Below are 18616 nucleotides of genomic sequence, written 5' to 3'. Positions count from 1 at the left end.
ATATTCCCCACACCATGACACCACCACCACCAGCCTGAACCGTTGATACAAGGCAGGATGGATCCATGCTTTCATGTTGTTGACGCCAAATTCTGACCCTACCATCCGAATGTCGCAGCAGAAATCGAGACTCATCAGACCAGGCAACGTTTTTCCAATCTTCAATTGTCCAATTTCGATGAGCTTGTGCAAATTGTAGCCTCAGTTTCCTGTTCTTAGCTGAAAAGAGTGGCACCCGGTGTGGTCTTCTACTGCTGTAGCCCATCTGCCTCAAAGTTCGACGTACTGTGCGTTCAGAGATGCTCTTCTGGCTACCTTGGTTGTAACGGGTGGCTATTTGAGTCACTGTTGCCTTTCTATCAGCTCGAACCAGTCTGGCCATTCTCCTCTGACCTCTGGCATCAACAACGCATTTCCGCCCACAGAACTGCCGCTCACTGAATGTTTTTTTCTTTTTCGGACCATTCTCTGTAAACCCTAGAGATGAGGGGCCACACGGTGGCTCAGTGGTTAGCACTGCAGCCTTGCAGCGCTGGAGTCCTGGTGTTCAAATCCCGCCAAGGGCATTAAACCATCTGCAAGGAGTTTGTATGTTCTCCCCGTGTTTGCATGGATTTCCATCCCATATTCCAAAGACATACTGATAGGGAAAAATGTACATTGTGAGCTCTATGGGGGGCTCACAATCTACATAAAAAAAAAAAAAAAACCCTAGAGATGGTTGTGCGTGAAAATCCCAGTAGATCAGCAGTTTCTGAAATACTCAGACCAGCCCTTCTGGCACCAACAACCATGCCACGTTCAAAGGCACTCAAATCACCTTTCTTCCCCATACTGATGCTCGGTTTGAACTGCAGGAGATTGTCTTGACCATGTCTACATGCGAAATGCACTGAGTTGCCGCCATGTGATTGGCTGATTAGAAATTAAGTGTTAACGAGCAGTTGGACAGGTGTACCTAATAAAGTGGCCGGTGAGTGTATATTTAATGTAGAGAGCATGTGAAGTAGCAGAAATATTCTTTTCTTTCACTATCCCCAGTATGTTTTATTTTGCATTTTAAGCCACAGCATTGATCTGCACAGATTTTCTAGTTAAGAAATTGCAGTAATATTTCAGGTTCTGAGCTGTGCTTGAGGCAGGTAACACCAGTTATGTCTTTATGATGAATGAAGTGCAAACACAGTGATGTTTTTGACAAGGCTAGCTCAGATGTTCTTCTTTAGGTTACTTGTAGTCAAGTGAAAAAATAGGTATTTTGCCTGAGGCTTAGGTTATAGTAGCCAATCCTTCTTTTAGCTGAACCCTGTCCATTCTATTTCCATTTTCGCCTTTTATGTCTTCTCCCTCCCCCGTCTTCTCTCTTAAACTCCTACTCATTTTTCATTTAATAATCTCCTCTTCTCTCTCTTCTACTCCATATTCTTTATACTTTCCAGAGTTACCTTTGCCTGCAACCACCATCTAAATTTTCTTATTCTGGCTTGGCTATAATTTCCAGATTATTTCTTTAAAAACTAGGTATTAATTTATAGGGAGCTACTGTCCAATAGGTTGAACTAGTAGCAAATTTCTGTTTTTCACCAATGAGGCCTTATTTGTATTCCTTATGCAGAATTCTTAACAAGGCTGCACCAGTCTCCCCCTAATAAGGCATTAGCCCTTCTGATGCACCTTTTCTCCATCTTCCCAACTCTTTGCATCCATTAATAAGCACTGTTCAACTCATTCCGGCAGAGTTGGAATTTTTTCTCTAGTCCCCACTAGTTAGTGCAATGGTATTGGTGCCCAGTAAACTATAGTTAGGCTTCTACCGTCAGGTGGGTGGTCTCCAGCAGTATGCTACTGTTTTCTCTAGGACTCGGTCATTGTATGGAATAGTCTAAGTCCTCTAGATCTTTTAATTTATATATTGGTAAAGCATATTGGTTTATTCCTACAGAGCAAACTTGAATAAGGGATGAAAAAGTTGGGAGCCTTCTCTTAAAGGGACTCTACTGATATCCCCTAGCATATTAAACTGCACCACCATGTTACAGTGATAAACAATATCACGCAAGTTGTAAAGCCAATGGCAGAAGAATGGCGCCATTCTTCTGCCATAGGCTTTACAACTTGCGTGAGTACACAGTGTTCCTCTTTTCCTACTACTCGTTTTGCCATACATGCGGGCTAGGTCCGGTCTCCAGGAGGCTGACCTGAAGTGGTTCCTTACTTACCTTGCTAACGGAATATATTTGTCCTCTGAAAAACAGAGTCTGCTGAAGGTCCATGGGACCGAAAACGTTCACTTGACTTTACTAATAAAATGGTGATTGTTATGACATTTGAAAAATGTGACGTTTTTCTCTACAGAGGTATATTATGTATCACTGTAATGGGCTAACAGTTGAATGTGCCTGAGGGAGGTGATACACTCCCTTTTAAGATATCTTGCACATCTTCCAGGAGCTTTCCCAGGCCATACATTTAACATAGTCTGAATGCCGTTATTGCCTATGTTCTGTCTGCTTTTCCTATTGACTTCTTGCCTTCCCTCCCCCACACTTCCTCATCATGGTAACAACATTTTTTCCATTGTTAAACATATCCCCTGTGGTGTAAATCTATGCACTGTTATAATTGCTGTATAGTCGTAGGAAGCAGAACTATAGAGGCATCTCTAAGAATGTCATTATTATAATATTTGTCCTATTAGGCTACAAGGATTTAGTTGAGGTGTATTCACACCCAGCAGATATGTTTCAGCCATTTTGGAGATGGAACATCCGTTCCATTTAAGGTAGAACATGCCATGTTGTTTATAGTGTTGCAGCTTTTTCTACTGTGACAATATCCGTAAATAACACTAAAGATGTTGGCATTTTAGTGTAACTTAGAATACTCTCATGTACTGCCATGGGCGCAGCCCTAATTCAAGCCAGGGGGTAGATTTCACTGTAGATCTTTGGGGTCCCATCATGCAGGGAGTTTATTTCTAGCTAATCTGTAATAATGCAGTGATAAAGGAACTCTCCAGGTTAGTTGATTGGTTGGCATGTTACTTAACAGCCCAGTATATTAAGGCTTGTTTAGTCTGCCCACATAGGATAATGGCATTGTTACTGTGCTGCTAGAGTGACTGCATGCCTATAAATAGACCCGTGACACCCATCCAGAAGGGAATAAGCGCTGCGTGACGTACGCCTCCATACACTTAACTCACTGCTACATCCAAATATTTACAGGCACTGCAGGACTGCCTCACATATCTACTTCCCTAGTAGGACAGAGATAAAGAGGAAGGAGTCAGGCCTGAAAGAGAGAGGCTTATCTCATCATCCTTGTTTATAGGATCAGTCATGGCAGAATTCCTGTCAGAAGCTGGGGCTGGAAATAACACTTGTGCTTAGTGCCTGCAAATCTTGTATTGTGTGGAGTGGACTGTGTCACACACAAGGATAGGGAGGAGGAGGAGGAGGAGGAGACACATTTATCCAAGATGTTTCATTACCTTATTCAGCGTATAAATGAGATTCCTCATAGCACCTTCACTCGCTCCGTCTAATCTGGTCTATTTTGGTTAAACCTTTGTAATCCCTGTAGTCCGGGGCTTCTGACACCAGAGGGATGAAGTGTTACACCCGCAGGGGGCAGTTACAATGCAAGTCTTAGTATAACGCTATGCACTTTGTGTTTTCAGAGGGCAATATCAATTCTTCGATTTGTCTGTGCATCGGATTGAGGATGTTTTTTTACTACTTTTATACTACTAGAAAAGCAGCAGTTTGTCTCCTGTACATTGTGGTGCATAAAACTACCCCTAGACATTAGATGTAAATTGTCGGGGTCTCCATTTTGGCTCATAGTTGTATAAAGATATTACTCCAGTGATTTGCAATGGCTAACTCCTAACAGATGTCGGCACAACACGTAGTCCATTGTATTTTTTCATGATTTTACGTTGGATTTTTTTTAAAATCATTTTCTTAAAATGTCATGAAAAAGGCGTCTCCTTTATAAGACTGAAATGGCTAATTCAATGTGTAATTTGTCCATTTTGCTGCTGGTCATACGTGTGATTCCTACTTGTAATCTAATGTGTACATGCTCCAATTCAACTGGATGAGCAGATAATTGATTATCAGGATGCCAGTCTGAACAATGCACAGGAAAACCTGAACAAATTCCCTGACATTCCCGTAGTTTTCATGGTTTGACATTGGAAACATTTTCCAATAGGATGCCATACATTTTGATTATTTTGACTGTTAATACATAATAATTATAAAGCTAGTAGAAGAATAGTGGTTATTCTCCATCTCTCCAATTTTGCTGTAGACCCCATGGATATAACCTTTGCTCTGTTTTTTTGCAGAGCCATAATAGGGTTTCCATTAAATTTCTTCTTCTGTGTCTCCGTTATATGAAGGCGCATACATGTTTTTTTTTCTAGTGTTGGTTTCTGTAGGAAATATAAATTGTGGCTTTCTCCCTCAGATATAGTATGTGGAAGTGTTCCTTGTGGAGAAGAATACGCCTCTTTTTGCACTGACATTCAGGCTCTGAGAACACAGCAGCTTAATAGGCTGATATATCTGTTATAGGAAGTGAGCTGTGAGCAAACCTATAGGAGAAATAGTTGTACATGAACAGGCTTCTGGCATCTCTCTAGTTTGGTTTGGAGAAGGTACATCTGAAAGTCAAATGGGTGGTCTTAAGTGACCGCTATTACAATATGCAGGAGAGGCTCGATCACTAGGTCAAGGCCACTTGATTCTTTATGAAAGAGAAACAGAATCTTATTAAAAAGCTGTACCTTACTCTTTCCAATAACCTGCTGCCTGTACACAAGACTGCATGCTCAGTGTGATAGGTTTGCTTTAAAGGGATTTTTTTTGCAAATGAATGGCCTATCCTCAGATCTAACTCTTGACATCGCTCCGATTTTAAGCTTTCCCTGAAGCCACTGTATGGAAAAACAGCCAGAAGCAAATGGCTGTGTTCTCCGTGTAGTGACTGAGCTGACTTACTGCAGGTTGTTTCTTATGCAAGTGAATTATAGCTGACCAGCAGTAACTCAGCACAGCCATTATACATAGAATAGGGCTACATGCTTACAGCTCTTTTCTCTGTATAGTGGCTGATCAGTGAGGTTCCCGGATGTCATACTCCTGTCGATCGGATATTGGTAACTTATGCTGTAACTAGATCATCAATATCATTTAACTAGAAGACCCCTTTACTAGATAAACGTGGAGTGAAATGGTAAATTTTGACAATTTGTGGACAACAGTGGTCAAATTATTCTACACTAAATGATTATTCACAATGATTTTGTACATGCCCAATGTCTTTAAAATGTTGTGAGCTGGTGGAAACCTTAATTTGAAAGAACCCACAGACAATTGATTGCCTGCATTCTGGTCGATCATACTCTTCTGGCTATGGCTGGCTGTAGTCAGTGCTGTTAATAAATAAACAGAAGCTATTGCAGTCCCAGAGGCCCATAGTGCAAATGTTTCAGGTCTGGTAACTGAAAGCTGCAAAATGCACACTGTGCTTTCATATTGAGACTGCAGTACATTGAGAGCGATAGCAAATCTAATATATAAGACCACACATTTGACCAGCTACAGAGCATCTGCCTCCTACAATGTGCCTACAGAAGTCCCAATTTCTGTCCTTTTTGTTAGTTGGCTACATTAACACTACCATTATTTTCCTCTGCTCAGATCAATGAGAAAAGGAAAATGGTTATTGTAAACACCGCAGCTTCCTGCATTTCTGCTGGTTCATCTTGCATGGTATGCAGACCAATCACTAGATTTGTATGACATGACTGCCCTCTGCTGTTTGCTCAATGTATTTATTGCATTAACAGCTACAATATGTCCATTTTTAGAAAACAGTTACTCTAGCATCAATGTACGAGTAACTAACCAGTATACAATTTTATTAAATAGTAAATGAACCACGCTAACCCTCCTAAACTATTTAACTTATCTTTCGCAGCTTTGTTAAAGAATCCTCATCATATGATAACATCAGTAGCCGCAAACAGCAGTCACACAGCCGCTTGTCCTCACTGTCCCACACTGAGACTGACCAGCATGATTCCATCACTGAAGCTCGTGAAGGAAGTCTGGATAGATCCAGCATGGACCTGGATTCCACCGATGGAACAGCAAGCACACCATCTTTTCATGAAGCCAAAGCATCTGATTTCTCCTTCATGGATGTAAGAAACATTTGCAACTTGTAAAACGAGAATGTTCTGAAAGCAAAACCCCTTTGAATTATACTCTAAAACTAGGCGCAAACTAGCAAAAGGCCTCAATTCTAGTAGCAGTCTCTGTTTCTCTGTAATAACTGAAGGGTAACTCTCCACACTCTGTATTAATAGGATAGAAGAATCTTGTTTAAGGTTTTATAACCAACTATTTATGTTGGTTCATTTCGCAAAAACCCTACCTAAGGAAGCGATAATGGGTAAAATCTATATGGCATGCCTAGCAAAAGCCTTGACAAAGTGTTGCAGATGTTAGCTCCAACTTTGGTCACACTTCTGAATACAACATGGTCATACCCACAAAGTAACAATAAAGCAGCATCTTTTGTACAGGCTGTTGTGATCAAGTACAAAAGTGAAGATGGTTGTTATGGATCTTACTGTTTTATTCTGCAAAACAGTACATATCTAGTGAATACAATAAAAAATATAATGTAGCCAGTACTTCTAAAGGGAACTAAGGCATGTACTATATGATGTGGTGAGGTTTGTGTGAATTATTTTAAATGTTTTTATGTAAAAAAAAGAGAAAAAAAAATGCAGTCCTATTCATTGGTTTGTTGGCCATCAGTCCACATAGAAATTTGACTATTGTTAAGAAAAGTGACTATGGTTTATGTCTTCTCTCCTCTGACAATGTTTTGACACACGAAATGATTGTGAAGTATCAGGCACTCCTATAGTTAGACACACAAACAGCACACTATTTTCATGGCTACAGTACCTGTTTTTTTTGACAGAAGACTACCTGAAGCTTTAGATTTGCTGACAAGTATATTCTTCTATAAGAATGTAAAACCAGTTATGCTGCATTACTTGGTCCGCATCTGAGCCATTCGTTACGTTTTTCTATTTTGTCATAGAATCAGAAAAACTTAAAGGAGTATGGGAACAGAACCTTTACATGATACCAACAGTGCCGAACAGATCCCAGTGACAGAGAGTCGGGTTACTGTTAGGGTGTCCCTCATTTTGTTGGACCTTCAGGGCTTTTTCGCCTGGGACTTTTCACTGAGTCTGCACTTCATGACCCTGACGGAGCCTCCACAGATGTGTACAGTTTATCTAGTATTCCTGTACATATCATTCAGTGAACGTCCATTGTTGGTTAGATACACTTGGGCAATGTTATGAACATTGTATGCAGTTGCCTGATCTTACAACTCTACTGGTACATTTGAGGCCCAGTTCACATCTGCGTTGGGTATTCCATTTGGGAAGTCCACTTGGGGACCCCCCCCCCCCGAATGGAATACTGAACTCATTAAATAGCGGCTAGCTAAGCAACCACACAGGAGTATAGACTATAATGGGGTCCATGTGTTTTCCACACAGTGTCCGCATGAATCATGCAGAGAGAAAAGTGCTGCTTGCAGTACTTTTCTCTCAGCATGATTCATGCGGAACACACAGACCCCATTATAGTCTATGGGATCCGTGTGATTTCTAAGCCAACCACTTTTTAATGCGTTCGGTATTCCATTTGGGGGAGGGGGGGTCCCCAAACAAACTCCCCGAATGGAATACCCAATGCAGATGTGAACTGGGCCTTAGTATGATATTTACAAATTCATTTTTATGTGCTGGTACGATGAGAAAATTTTTTTGTAGAATTTTTACAGTCAATTTCCTCTAATTTAATTCCAGCTATGTAGTGCAAAACAAAAGACCTCCTTGTTTAGGACCGCAGAAGTATTCAGCTCCCACACCCTCCAATACTGACATATTCACTAAAACTTGATGTAATTACTATGTCAACAATTTCAATTATTTCGCCACATCTACTTCTTCTGAAGTACAAATCCTGTTTAAACCTTTCTTGTTTCATTCACAGCAAACTTCAGTCTTAGATTCCACAGCACTGAAGAACAGGGTTCAGCTAAGTCGTAAGAGCCAGCGTCGTGCACCTAGCCAGGCACAGCGTAGAAGTCGACTTTTGCTGTCCAGTAGCCAGCTAGCGGTGATAGAGGATACAGACAGTCCTTGGATGTTTACTGATTCCACAGGTATGTATGTGCTAGATATGGCCATTGACTCTACTTGAACCTTTAAAACAGAGGGAGTTTTAGGGGCTAATAAACTGGATAATTGGCTACTATTTACTTGTAAAATTGTGCGATCGTTGGCGATTCTATGCAAACAAGGACTGCTCCTCCCAGAAGCCTTAAGGGGTTGACCAGGCTAAAATTTTATTTTTTTAATTAGGCTGGGGGAGGTGAAAGAAATTAAGAAAAAAAAAATAAAAAAAAACCATACTTCCCTATCCCCAGTGCTCTGGTGCTTCCCAGTGTGGTCCGGTGTTGCATCCCCATTGTTTTCTTCCAGCGAAGGACGTGGGACGTCACTACCTGTGACGTTCCTGGGTCTCTTCGTTAGGTCACTGATCAGCCTTGGTAAAACTCTTTAAGCTCTTCAATATTAACTCAATGTATGGCGGTATTATTCGGGGATGAAGTGGCTCTATATGCTAGTAAGTTTTTAATACTGAAGGACGATAACCCGCATTGGACAAATCTGGTGTCAGACTCCCTTTTAAGCCTAGTGCAGTTGTCTCTGCTAAACCAGGTTTTAAAGTCTTTTTCTCTGATACCCTCAGTTTTCCAGATAGCATTAAAACTCTGCTAAAATGTTCACTCTTATGACCTTTTTACATTATATTAGTATTTTACATAAAATGTTGAAGGGGTTCTCATTTATCTCAACATTTATCTTGTAGCTGATCCTGAATTACAGTCTCCATTATACTTCTGAATGCTTCTATGCTGAAATCTGTACGGTACATAGAGATTTTTTGGTAATTTCCATTCGGGAACTTTACAACAGTATAGTCTTTACAATGTATTAAAAGATATACCACTGCAGTATAGAAATTCATTTTTCATCCAAGATGTGTCTGCTGACAAGCTGCAGGTCAGGTCTGAGTTATCATACAGACTGTAAGTCAGTATCAGTGCAAAGTCTTGTAAATTTTATCTGTACATTTATAAGCTGTCAAATCGTGTTATACCCTGTAAATAGTGCTGTAGGCAGAACTCTGTATACAGCACACCCTGAGGTCCTGCACGAAGCATACAGCGTATTAGTTTGGTTTATTGGCGATCTTTACTGTTGTGATCACTATTTCTGGTATTTTAGAAGACAAACCTGAGAAAAAGGATGAGGTTGATGCAGAAGAAGAAAAGCCTCATAGGTCTTCACTTCCATCCCAGAGGATGCCAATGTTTCCTGGAATGGACCACTCTACTCTGATGGCAAGTGAATTTGATGACAATCCTTTTTATCATGTCACGTATCTGTAACTAGAGAGAGAACATTAAAATTGTGCCTAGTATATATTACATTTATACTGTTCAATTTATTTACGGAAAATAGCTTGGTGTATGTATATAGCTTAAAATGAATGTCCACTTGGGATATTTCCATTTTGGTAAAAGGGCTCGTCCTGCTGCTGGGACCCCTGGTGCCCATCTGTAAACTGGTGTAAATGTAGAAAGGCCTTAATCTCCCAACTGCACTACCACTGCTGTTGCAAAGCATTACACATTAATGGACTGACTGTGTACTGCACGGACTTGCTTGCTTTACCATAGTAAGAGGCTCGATTTGTAACTACTATGCACTGTAAAGATAGAGGTCCTGAGTGATAACCCCATCTACTAAATCAGAATAAAGTTTGGATATATTGTGTACACATATTTGCAATGTAATGCTAGCAGTTATACAAGCAAGTTAGGATATAGATATTGATGTAGGTGATGATCTGAACACTTCTGGTAGGTTTTCTACAATATTGTGTGTCCTGTCCTCTCACCAGCACAGTCTATCACTTTTCACAGTTTAGGCTAGGTTCACATCTTCACAGGAGTCTCTGCTGGAGACTTCACTAAAGGACTTTTCTCTCTGCCAGTTTCAGTATAAAAACGGCAGACCCCATTTATAATCTATAGGGTCTGCAGGTAACCACTGTTTTAGCAGTCCAACTCTCCGTCATTCCGAACCCCTGGCGGACCTGAATGGCGGAGACCTGTGTGCAGATGTGAACCTAGCCTTACTTTAGTTTATTATCCAGTATTGTAGTTGAACCTAGAATTATAATACCATACATTTCTTTCTAATATTCTTGTAAATGTTCACATATTAGTGCCATTTTTTTTCTGCCAAGGAACATATTAAAATTTTACAAACTTAACACAAAGGAAAGTGGCTAGATTACCTATAGTAGCAAATATGGGTGCTGCTTTACTTTTTACAAAGGGCTGACCACTGGAATCTCTATTTATGCTGTGAAATCTTCAATTGCATCATCATCATCATATTCCATTGTCATTTTTCACACTTATATTTTTTCAATAGGCCCAACTTCGGAAAAGACAAGAGGCAGAAAGCAGCAGTGAATCTTCAACTCAACCTTCTTCACCTCAGACTTCTGCTCAACCCTCAAGGTCGCCAAAATCCCCTCTCCCACAAGGAACATTGGGTGTCAAACTTTTGCCAACCTCTGCGGACATACAAGACAGGTCAGCTGCCCCGACCCTATCTGTGTAACTGCCAGCCGATGGCCCTCTACTCTTATGTTACTGTAAGCTGGAGTGCTGAGCAGGCATGTTTTCCATGAGATAGAAGAGCTTTGATAGAGGCCTAGCTCCTCTTATCTTGTGAGAAGTCACGCAATGCATTTCCTCTGATGGAAAATGTACTGTAATATGAGATTGTTTGCAGATCCAACTAACAAAAAATCTCATGTCTGTGGCCAGTTTTAGCAAATTATTAAGATTGACCCATGTTATGAAATGGCAAAAAAGGGAATACTGCTCCTACATGAAAAGTGTTAAAGCATGTGTAACTGTATAGATGAAACATTTGATGGGCCACACTGAGGAACATAGTTGCCATACTAGTTCTTTCTGTTTTGTTGTTTCAGAGGGGCAAGTGCATCCCCACAGTGGTTAAAGGAGCTGAAAACAAAGAAGAGACTTAGCCAATATGAGAACCACAGTTAACAGGTACGCTTGTATTCTACCCTTATGTGCTTAAAACATATATTCTATGGTGCTTTATGTGTAGCGTATATATGTTATGGGCATATTTGCATGCAGATTTATTGCAGGAGTTTCAGCAACTGAAAAGTAGTACATTTATCTTAATAGTGTTAAATTGGTGGAAAACACAGGGATTTCTACAAATATCATTTAAGTGAATGAGACAGATGTAGAAATTTCTGTAACAAATAAGCCATATGTGAATACACCCAAAGGCTGGAGACACACAGGGAGCACTCATGGCAGGTTACCTACCGTAAACTCATTGGTGCCTAACCCGCTGCAATGCACAGTAGCGATGTACATTTCTACGAATATCATCCACTTGCCGCTAAGTCATTAATGCTGCAGGTTTCACCAGCAGCTTTCAACCTTTGCAATGCAGGTACTGTAAAGGTCTTTAAAGGGTACCTGAGTTTTTATGAAATGTTCAAATATGAGCAGAATCTTACTGGGCAATCTGTTCTATGACTGTATAAGCCTTCATACATTATGTCCTATCTGTTTTTGCTGCTAATAATCACATTTTGGCTGAAGCACAATTTAAATTTTTTTCTCAGGTGGTTCTTGTGTACAGTGAGCTCAATGAGCCTCGGTATGTCCGTGGGTTTGCCCGATGCTGATGCCAGCCCTGGCTGAAACACAATTTACATTTATGTCTCAGACTGTGGGCGTGTCAGTAAGGAGCAGTCTGCCCCTCTCCATTACTGATACTGTTCTTCCATTCTGCTGAGAGTAACTATACAATAGCAAACAAATAGCTGAGAAAAGCCCAAGTGACCATAATCTATGAGATTCTGAATCTAGGAGATACATGAAGCCGAGCAGTGAAAACACAAGAATAAAAACATCTAAGAGCAAGTCTGGAAAGCTGTCCGTGAATAATATCTCATCTGCAATCACACAATCAGCTAGACGTAGATACAAGTACATACCGTATTTTTCGGACTATAAGACGCGCTGGACTATAAGATGCACCCAGGTTTTAGAGGAGAAAAATAGGGAAAAAAAATTTTCACACATTTTTTCCCCCAGATTTCGGAGGAAAATGAGGGTGCGTCTTATAGTCTGAATGTGGGTTTGCAGCATGGCCGCGCTACTGCCACCACTGGTTTTCTTCAGCGGCAGTAGCGCGGCAATCCGCAGGCCCCGGCAGCTAAGACAGTCCCCGGCATCTGCTGTAATAGACCGGCGGATGCCGGGGAGTGTCTTAGCTGCCGGGGCCTGCAGATTGCCGCGCTACTGCCACCGCTGGTTTTCTTCAGCGGCAGGAGTGTGACAATACTGCAGGCCCCGGCAGCTAAGACACTCCCCGGCATCCGCCGGCCTATTACAGCAGATGCCGGGGACTGTCTTAACTGCCGGGGCCTGCGGATTGCCGCGCTACTGCCGCTGAAGAAAACCAGCGGTGGCAGTAGCACGGCCATGCTGCAAACCCACTGCTCCTCCGCAGGTCCCGACAGTTAGTTAGTCCCCCCCCGGCCTCATACCTTTAGTGATGCAGGCCGTCTCCTGCACGGCGAGGCCGCAGGAGCCGACCTGTTCCGATGACAGCCGGGAGCCTAATGAAGGCTCCCAGGCCTGTCATAGATATATATTACTATCGCGGCTGGTCTATGACCCTCCACGATAGTAATGTATAGAATCTCCCATAGACGGCAATACACTTGTATTGCCGTCTATGGGACTTGCAATCAAATGATTGCAGGTTCAAGCCCCCTAGGCGGGGGATATTAAAATAGTAAAAAAAAAAAAAAAAAAAAAAACACTTAAAAAAAATATAATAAAAAATAAAATAAATAAAAGTTCACCTCCTTTCCCTAGAATACATATAAAAGTATAACATTACTGTGAAACATATACATTAGGTATCCCTGTGTCTGAAAATGCCCGGTCTACACCTGGCCCCACAAAAAAAACGCCCTATACATCCCCGTACAGCTGCAGGGTCACCTGTCAATGTGGCCTTGCAGCTGTTCCAAAACTACAACTCCCATATATTAAATATTTTACCATTTTTTGCCTGAAAATTTTTTTTCCCTATTTTTCTTCTCTAAAACCTGGGTGCATCTTATAGTCCAGTGCGTCTTATAGTCCGAAAAATACGGTAAGTAGATTCTTACCTTGTAAGCTGTGAGATTTGCAGAACCTTCAGTTCTTTGCACAGTGTAACACTTTACAAACGTGTGTGCTGTCGGTAAGTGGAATCAGCCCCTCCCCTCTCCATTCACTAGACGTCTTTCTTATGTAACGTATCTATGGACAGACTTTTCTGGTAAAATAGGAGTGCAAATTATCTAATAGGGAGACACTTAGAGGCAGAAAGAAGAAACAATTTAAAAGTGCATTACATTTTGGTTCAGAAATAAGAATAAGTCGTCTGAAAAGTGAGTGACCATTTAAGTTCTACGTGAATTTCTTCTTATTTTATGGTATTTAATGCTGTAATTTTTATTGGTTTATTCTAGATCAACATTCGTCCAGAAGAGGACACAGCAGTTTAACATAAGCCTTAATCCACCCAGCCCTACAGATGCACACCTTTCTGCTGTCTTGCTTCATCTCAACTGCAACGTGTTCCGTGCCTTCCCATTTTTGCGGAAAAAAGCTGCTTAGTACTTACACAGATACAAAAATGTATTTTATTGTAGAAGAGATAAGTCACTTTAAAACCGAAAAGGATACCTACTTGAAACAGAGCTGTACAAAAGCCAAAGGTCATGCCTCCTGATGACCTAATGATACAGAGGGAGTCAGGACAGTGGCCACTAGCGCCTGTCAGTGGAACGAATGTGTATACATGTTCTGTATGCGGAAGACTCAATGTAGAATGAGTGGGGGGAAAAAAGACTGACTTTTGTATTTGTTTATGAGAAAAAAAATCAATTTCACAAATGAATTTATCTTTTATGTCGCTTAGAATATTGTAATTCACTATCCAGATGATTTATTCGTCCCAGAGTATATAAATATATATATATAGAAAAGAACAAAATGTTTACTGCCAATAACAACAAAAATGCTTGACTACTTTTGTAAAATAATTTTTAAAAATTGTTAATAGGAAAGAGAATGTCAGAATGAACACTTGTATTTTATGTTTTCCTTGCTTTTATTTTGGCCTCTGCACAATACTGTTTTTACTGCTGAACAATATTTTTTCTGTTCTCCCATAGACTTTGCTTAGAACACAATATTTCAGTTTGTAATTTTTTTTTCCATTATAACAGGCTGCCAACCATTCTCTGACCATGTAACTACCATACTTTTGGCTTCCAGGAGACGCACTAAAAATATTCACATAATATAAGCATGGTTTGCCTATTTGCTGTTTTACATATCCTTCTATGCTCCATGTTTCGCTTTGCATGACCCAAAAGATTCATACCTTCAGTCTGTGTCTTTACCATTACCTGTCTTCCATACATATCTGCTGCCCCTTGTGTCCCCGTCTTCTGTGTAACGTCTTATTTCCTGCATGTTTCTGCTTTAGATCTTGTGCCTATTTTTGCATTTCAGATGGGGCTGGATTTATCAGAGTCCAGTAGGCCTATGTCTGTTCGGGGCAGCTCTTTCTCTGCCGAGCTAATTTATAGTTATTATATGGTAGAAGCACAATGTGACAAATATAAAAAGCTACAAAATGTTCTGCGTAAAAAGATGTGGTTAGTGGTGTGGATGGAGCTTAAATTGCCAAAGGTTTTGTCTCTTGCTGTGTAAATCCAGCCCTGCCCTTCCATGCAAAACCATTAACTCTTCTTCTTTGGCTCTTGTGCATGGGTTAAGTACAACTTCATATTGTTGCCTTATAGCAGATCATGCTTCAGAAACTAGATTCTACCTGACCACAAGTAGAATGGAAGAAGGCTGAAGCAGCAATAATTGTAACCTCTTGGTGTACATTTCCCATTACTTTGAATGTCTGCTTTTATCGGGGACCATTAGGACTACTGTGTCTTGTGTGGCAGGCTTTTCCCTTATGGGGATGATTATGTGGATCTTATCTGCATCATGAAAAAAATGAAGTGAGGAGTTCAACAAATCCATCTGACTGGTCATGAAACCATAAAGTGGGACAATGTGTTTTGAACAAGATTTTGAGGGGAAGAATAACTTCCAAATGAATATGTACAGAAGTGTTTTCTATTTCTTGTCAGGGTATGATGGAAAGCATTATGTGGGGAATGGGAAGTTCCTTGTGCTTTCCTGCAGAGAGAGGGTTAAATCTGGGGATTTATTCTTCTACCAACAATCTTAGGAGGAGTTTATTAAGAATGGCGTTTCCTACACCAGTCTTACTTCACTCCTCAAGAGACACTAGGTGTACCAGAATTATTGCTGCAAATTTTTGGGAAGTCCCAACTCCTGAACTCTCAAAGGAGTTCAAGAGCTGGCTTAGATTTCTGGTATAGCTCACTCATTTTCTTTTGGCTTGAGTTATAGTAAATTTGACAGACCACTCTGCCTACGGTCATAAAAAGGGGTGAGTGGGGCACAGGAGATGAGATGCAACATTGCATGCCAAACTTATGCCAGTTGAGGCAGTTTTGACACAGCCCAGTTAGCAAAGATGGGCCATTGTCTCTGCTAAGTGTTTGTTGTTTTTTTTTGTTTTGTTTTGTTTTTTTTTTGCTTTGGACAATCCCTGCTTGTTGGAAGGATCCCTTGACAAACAATATACAAAATTTGATCCTGCAGTGAACCCAGTCATTGGCAGTATTGGGATAACCTGCCAGTAAGTGTTCTGTTTCTATCTAGCATCACTACAGGTGAAACTAGGAATTACACATTCAGATCAGTGTCTGTGTGCAAGCCACTCTGTTTAACCCCTCGTCACTGTGGCAAAGGAACACTAATCCCAGAAAATAAACTGAAAAAAAAAATTGTACGTTTTTTTATATTCTCCTCTCCTTTGGTTCTGTTTGGTCTCAAATTTTAAAGATCTGTTCCCACTAGCCAGCTGACTGTTACCCTGGTCTAGATCATTGTAGATTCAGTGAGTTGTGTTTTCTAGAAGGGGTTTTACTGCTCAGCATATGGCAGGGGCTACCACAACTCCAAAACCAGTTTGTAATAACAAACACAGACCATAGACAAGAACGGTGCTGTTTTTGGAAAAGAAACATACTTTTTTCTTTTTTTTTTTTTCTCCGTAATCTTGGACAACCCTTTAATGTGGTTATAAAAAAGGGTGGGAGGGGTTTATAAAATTCTACCTCTGAGGTTTAGGCTGGTTTTACATTGCCTTGTCTTGGTTGGGAAACAGTCTGTATTGGTCAGATTTACCAGCACTAACACAGCTTGGATGAAGTATACAGAGAAGCTGCCTTCGGACTGGTAAATTCTGATCACACATGGACAGGTTTTCTCATCCCCAGATGGGGTTGTGTGAATCCAACCTTCCTTTCCTTATTTAACCCTTTCTCTGATCTGACAAATTTATTGCAGAATTTGAAATGAGCTGTAAAAAATACAAATTTTGACCATGGGTAATTTTATCCTGGTATGGATTGTACATGGGTGTATTTTTTTTTTCCTTTTACCATTAAGTAAATGCTTTGCCATAAGTACCTTTTACATTATTATATGTGTACCAGAGTGACACTACTGACCAAGAGAGGCTTCCTGAAGCTGAGGGTATACAAGTGTTGTTATCCGCCAGTGGAGCCACAAATAAACCTTGTAAAAACATGATTGGTAATGAATGAGTGAACAGGACTCAAGTCTATATGTATATGTGAAACCTCAGTAGCACTCCCACTGTAAAACTTCTTGCACAGAAACTAACTTGTATATAATCCCAGAATCCTTTGCACTTACTGTCGCACTACTGTATCAGGAGGGGATGCTTGTGAAGAGGCCTTTACATGTTCCTTGCATCTCAGTGACCTGCAGCAGATTGTATTGTTTGTTGCTCCAATAAAGAATTCTATTCCATTATAAGTGTGTATATAGATATATAAACCGATTTATATATACATATACACACATTCACATTATACAAAGATGGTATTGCAATAAAACTGGTTTTGAATACACAGAATATATATTTAAAAACCTAATAGTCTGCTTCTTTATTTGTGTCCTTCTGTGACTTCTTTAATTTAGCAGGTAAAATGGGAAGTGACTGGCAATTTTTACCTGGGTAGTCTTTGATAAACCACGCTTTTTGGTGCATTGCGTCATTATTATAGTGCATCTGTATTATTTTCTTAGCACAGCTGCACACTAGCATTGCATTACAGTGGACATGGCACAGTACCAATGTTCGATGGGTGCCTGAGACATCTGTATGTAAAGGTCATACGTTTTGTTTCAAAGTTGGTCTGTCATCAAAACCCAGCATACCAAACCAGATCGATAGATAGATAGATGGATAGATGAGATTTAATTCTATGTTTGGCACTAAATTTCTGACTCTCACAAGAACTGCAAATACAGACATGTGGATGAAGATTTAGGCCTACAGACATGTCCACCCTTGCCTTAAATACTGCAGTCTAATACAGTATTGTGACATACCTACGAAACTCTTGACAGACCATAGATAACACAATGACTGAGTGGCCCACACAGAAAAATATAGCAGATCGCTTTGTCACAGAATTTTATGAAAACATGTTGTCTTGAAAAGCTGGACATCTCATGACACATGTATTTGGACATGTCCAGCCAAGAAAGGTAAGAAAGGACTCTTTTGTATCGTAACTCTGACTCCCAAGAGGACAGCATGCTGGGATTTAATAATTAGGTTATGTTCACATTGGTTTTTGAATGCTGCAATTTCAAGAACACTCATGTTTTTGTAAATTGTAGCATGTGAATTATACCTATGGCAACGTTGGCGTTTTCCATATAGGTATAATAGAAGCAGAAAGTCTGCAGAGGAGGAAACTGCAGATTTTCTGTGAAAAATGATGCAAAAAAAAAAATATGCGTTTTTGCTGCGGCTCGCTACGTGGGGCTTTAGCTCTACAGAGTTTGCTAAACCTTTGATTTCACAGACATTAAATGAAAATTGGTGTGAGATTTAGAAATGTAAAAAAATTTTTCAATGATCCTTTCATTTTCCCCTAATATTTACAAGAGGTTAAAGGAGAAAATACATCCACAATTTGCTACACAATTGTTCCCTAATATAGAAATACCCCACATTTGTATGTAAACTGCTTTGTTTTTTTTTATATAGCGCAGAAGGGAAGAACCACCATTGGGATTTTGTATGATAGATTTTGCTAGAATATTTCTCAGGAGCCATGTCCCTTTTGGAGAACCAATGAGGTAGCAGAAAAGTGGTAACCCCCAA

At 40.2% G+C, this 18616-nt stretch overlaps 1 protein-coding gene across 1 annotated transcript in view; it reads left to right on the top strand.

Moving 5' to 3' along the window:
* Positions 1-17367, top strand: part of KIAA1671 (KIAA1671 ortholog) — a 149383-nt gene extending 132016 nt beyond the window's left edge. The window contains exons 7-12 of the mRNA XM_075276575.1: positions 5995-6220; positions 8106-8277; positions 9407-9522; positions 10625-10788; positions 11193-11274; positions 13779-17367. Coding sequence (XP_075132676.1) covers positions 5995-6220; positions 8106-8277; positions 9407-9522; positions 10625-10788; positions 11193-11271 — 757 coding nt within the window. The 3' untranslated portion in view covers positions 11272-11274; positions 13779-17367. The remainder of the gene's footprint in view (positions 1-5994; positions 6221-8105; positions 8278-9406; positions 9523-10624; positions 10789-11192; positions 11275-13778) is intronic.
* The last annotated feature ends 1249 nt before the right edge of the window (positions 17368-18616 follow it).

This window comes from Leptodactylus fuscus, chromosome 1 (genome assembly GCF_031893055.1).
Source record: "Leptodactylus fuscus isolate aLepFus1 chromosome 1, aLepFus1.hap2, whole genome shotgun sequence".
Lineage (NCBI taxonomy): Eukaryota > Metazoa > Chordata > Amphibia > Anura > Leptodactylidae > Leptodactylus > Leptodactylus fuscus.
Note: the sequence above shows the minus strand (reverse complement) of the source record. Positions and strands in the feature narration are given on the sequence as shown.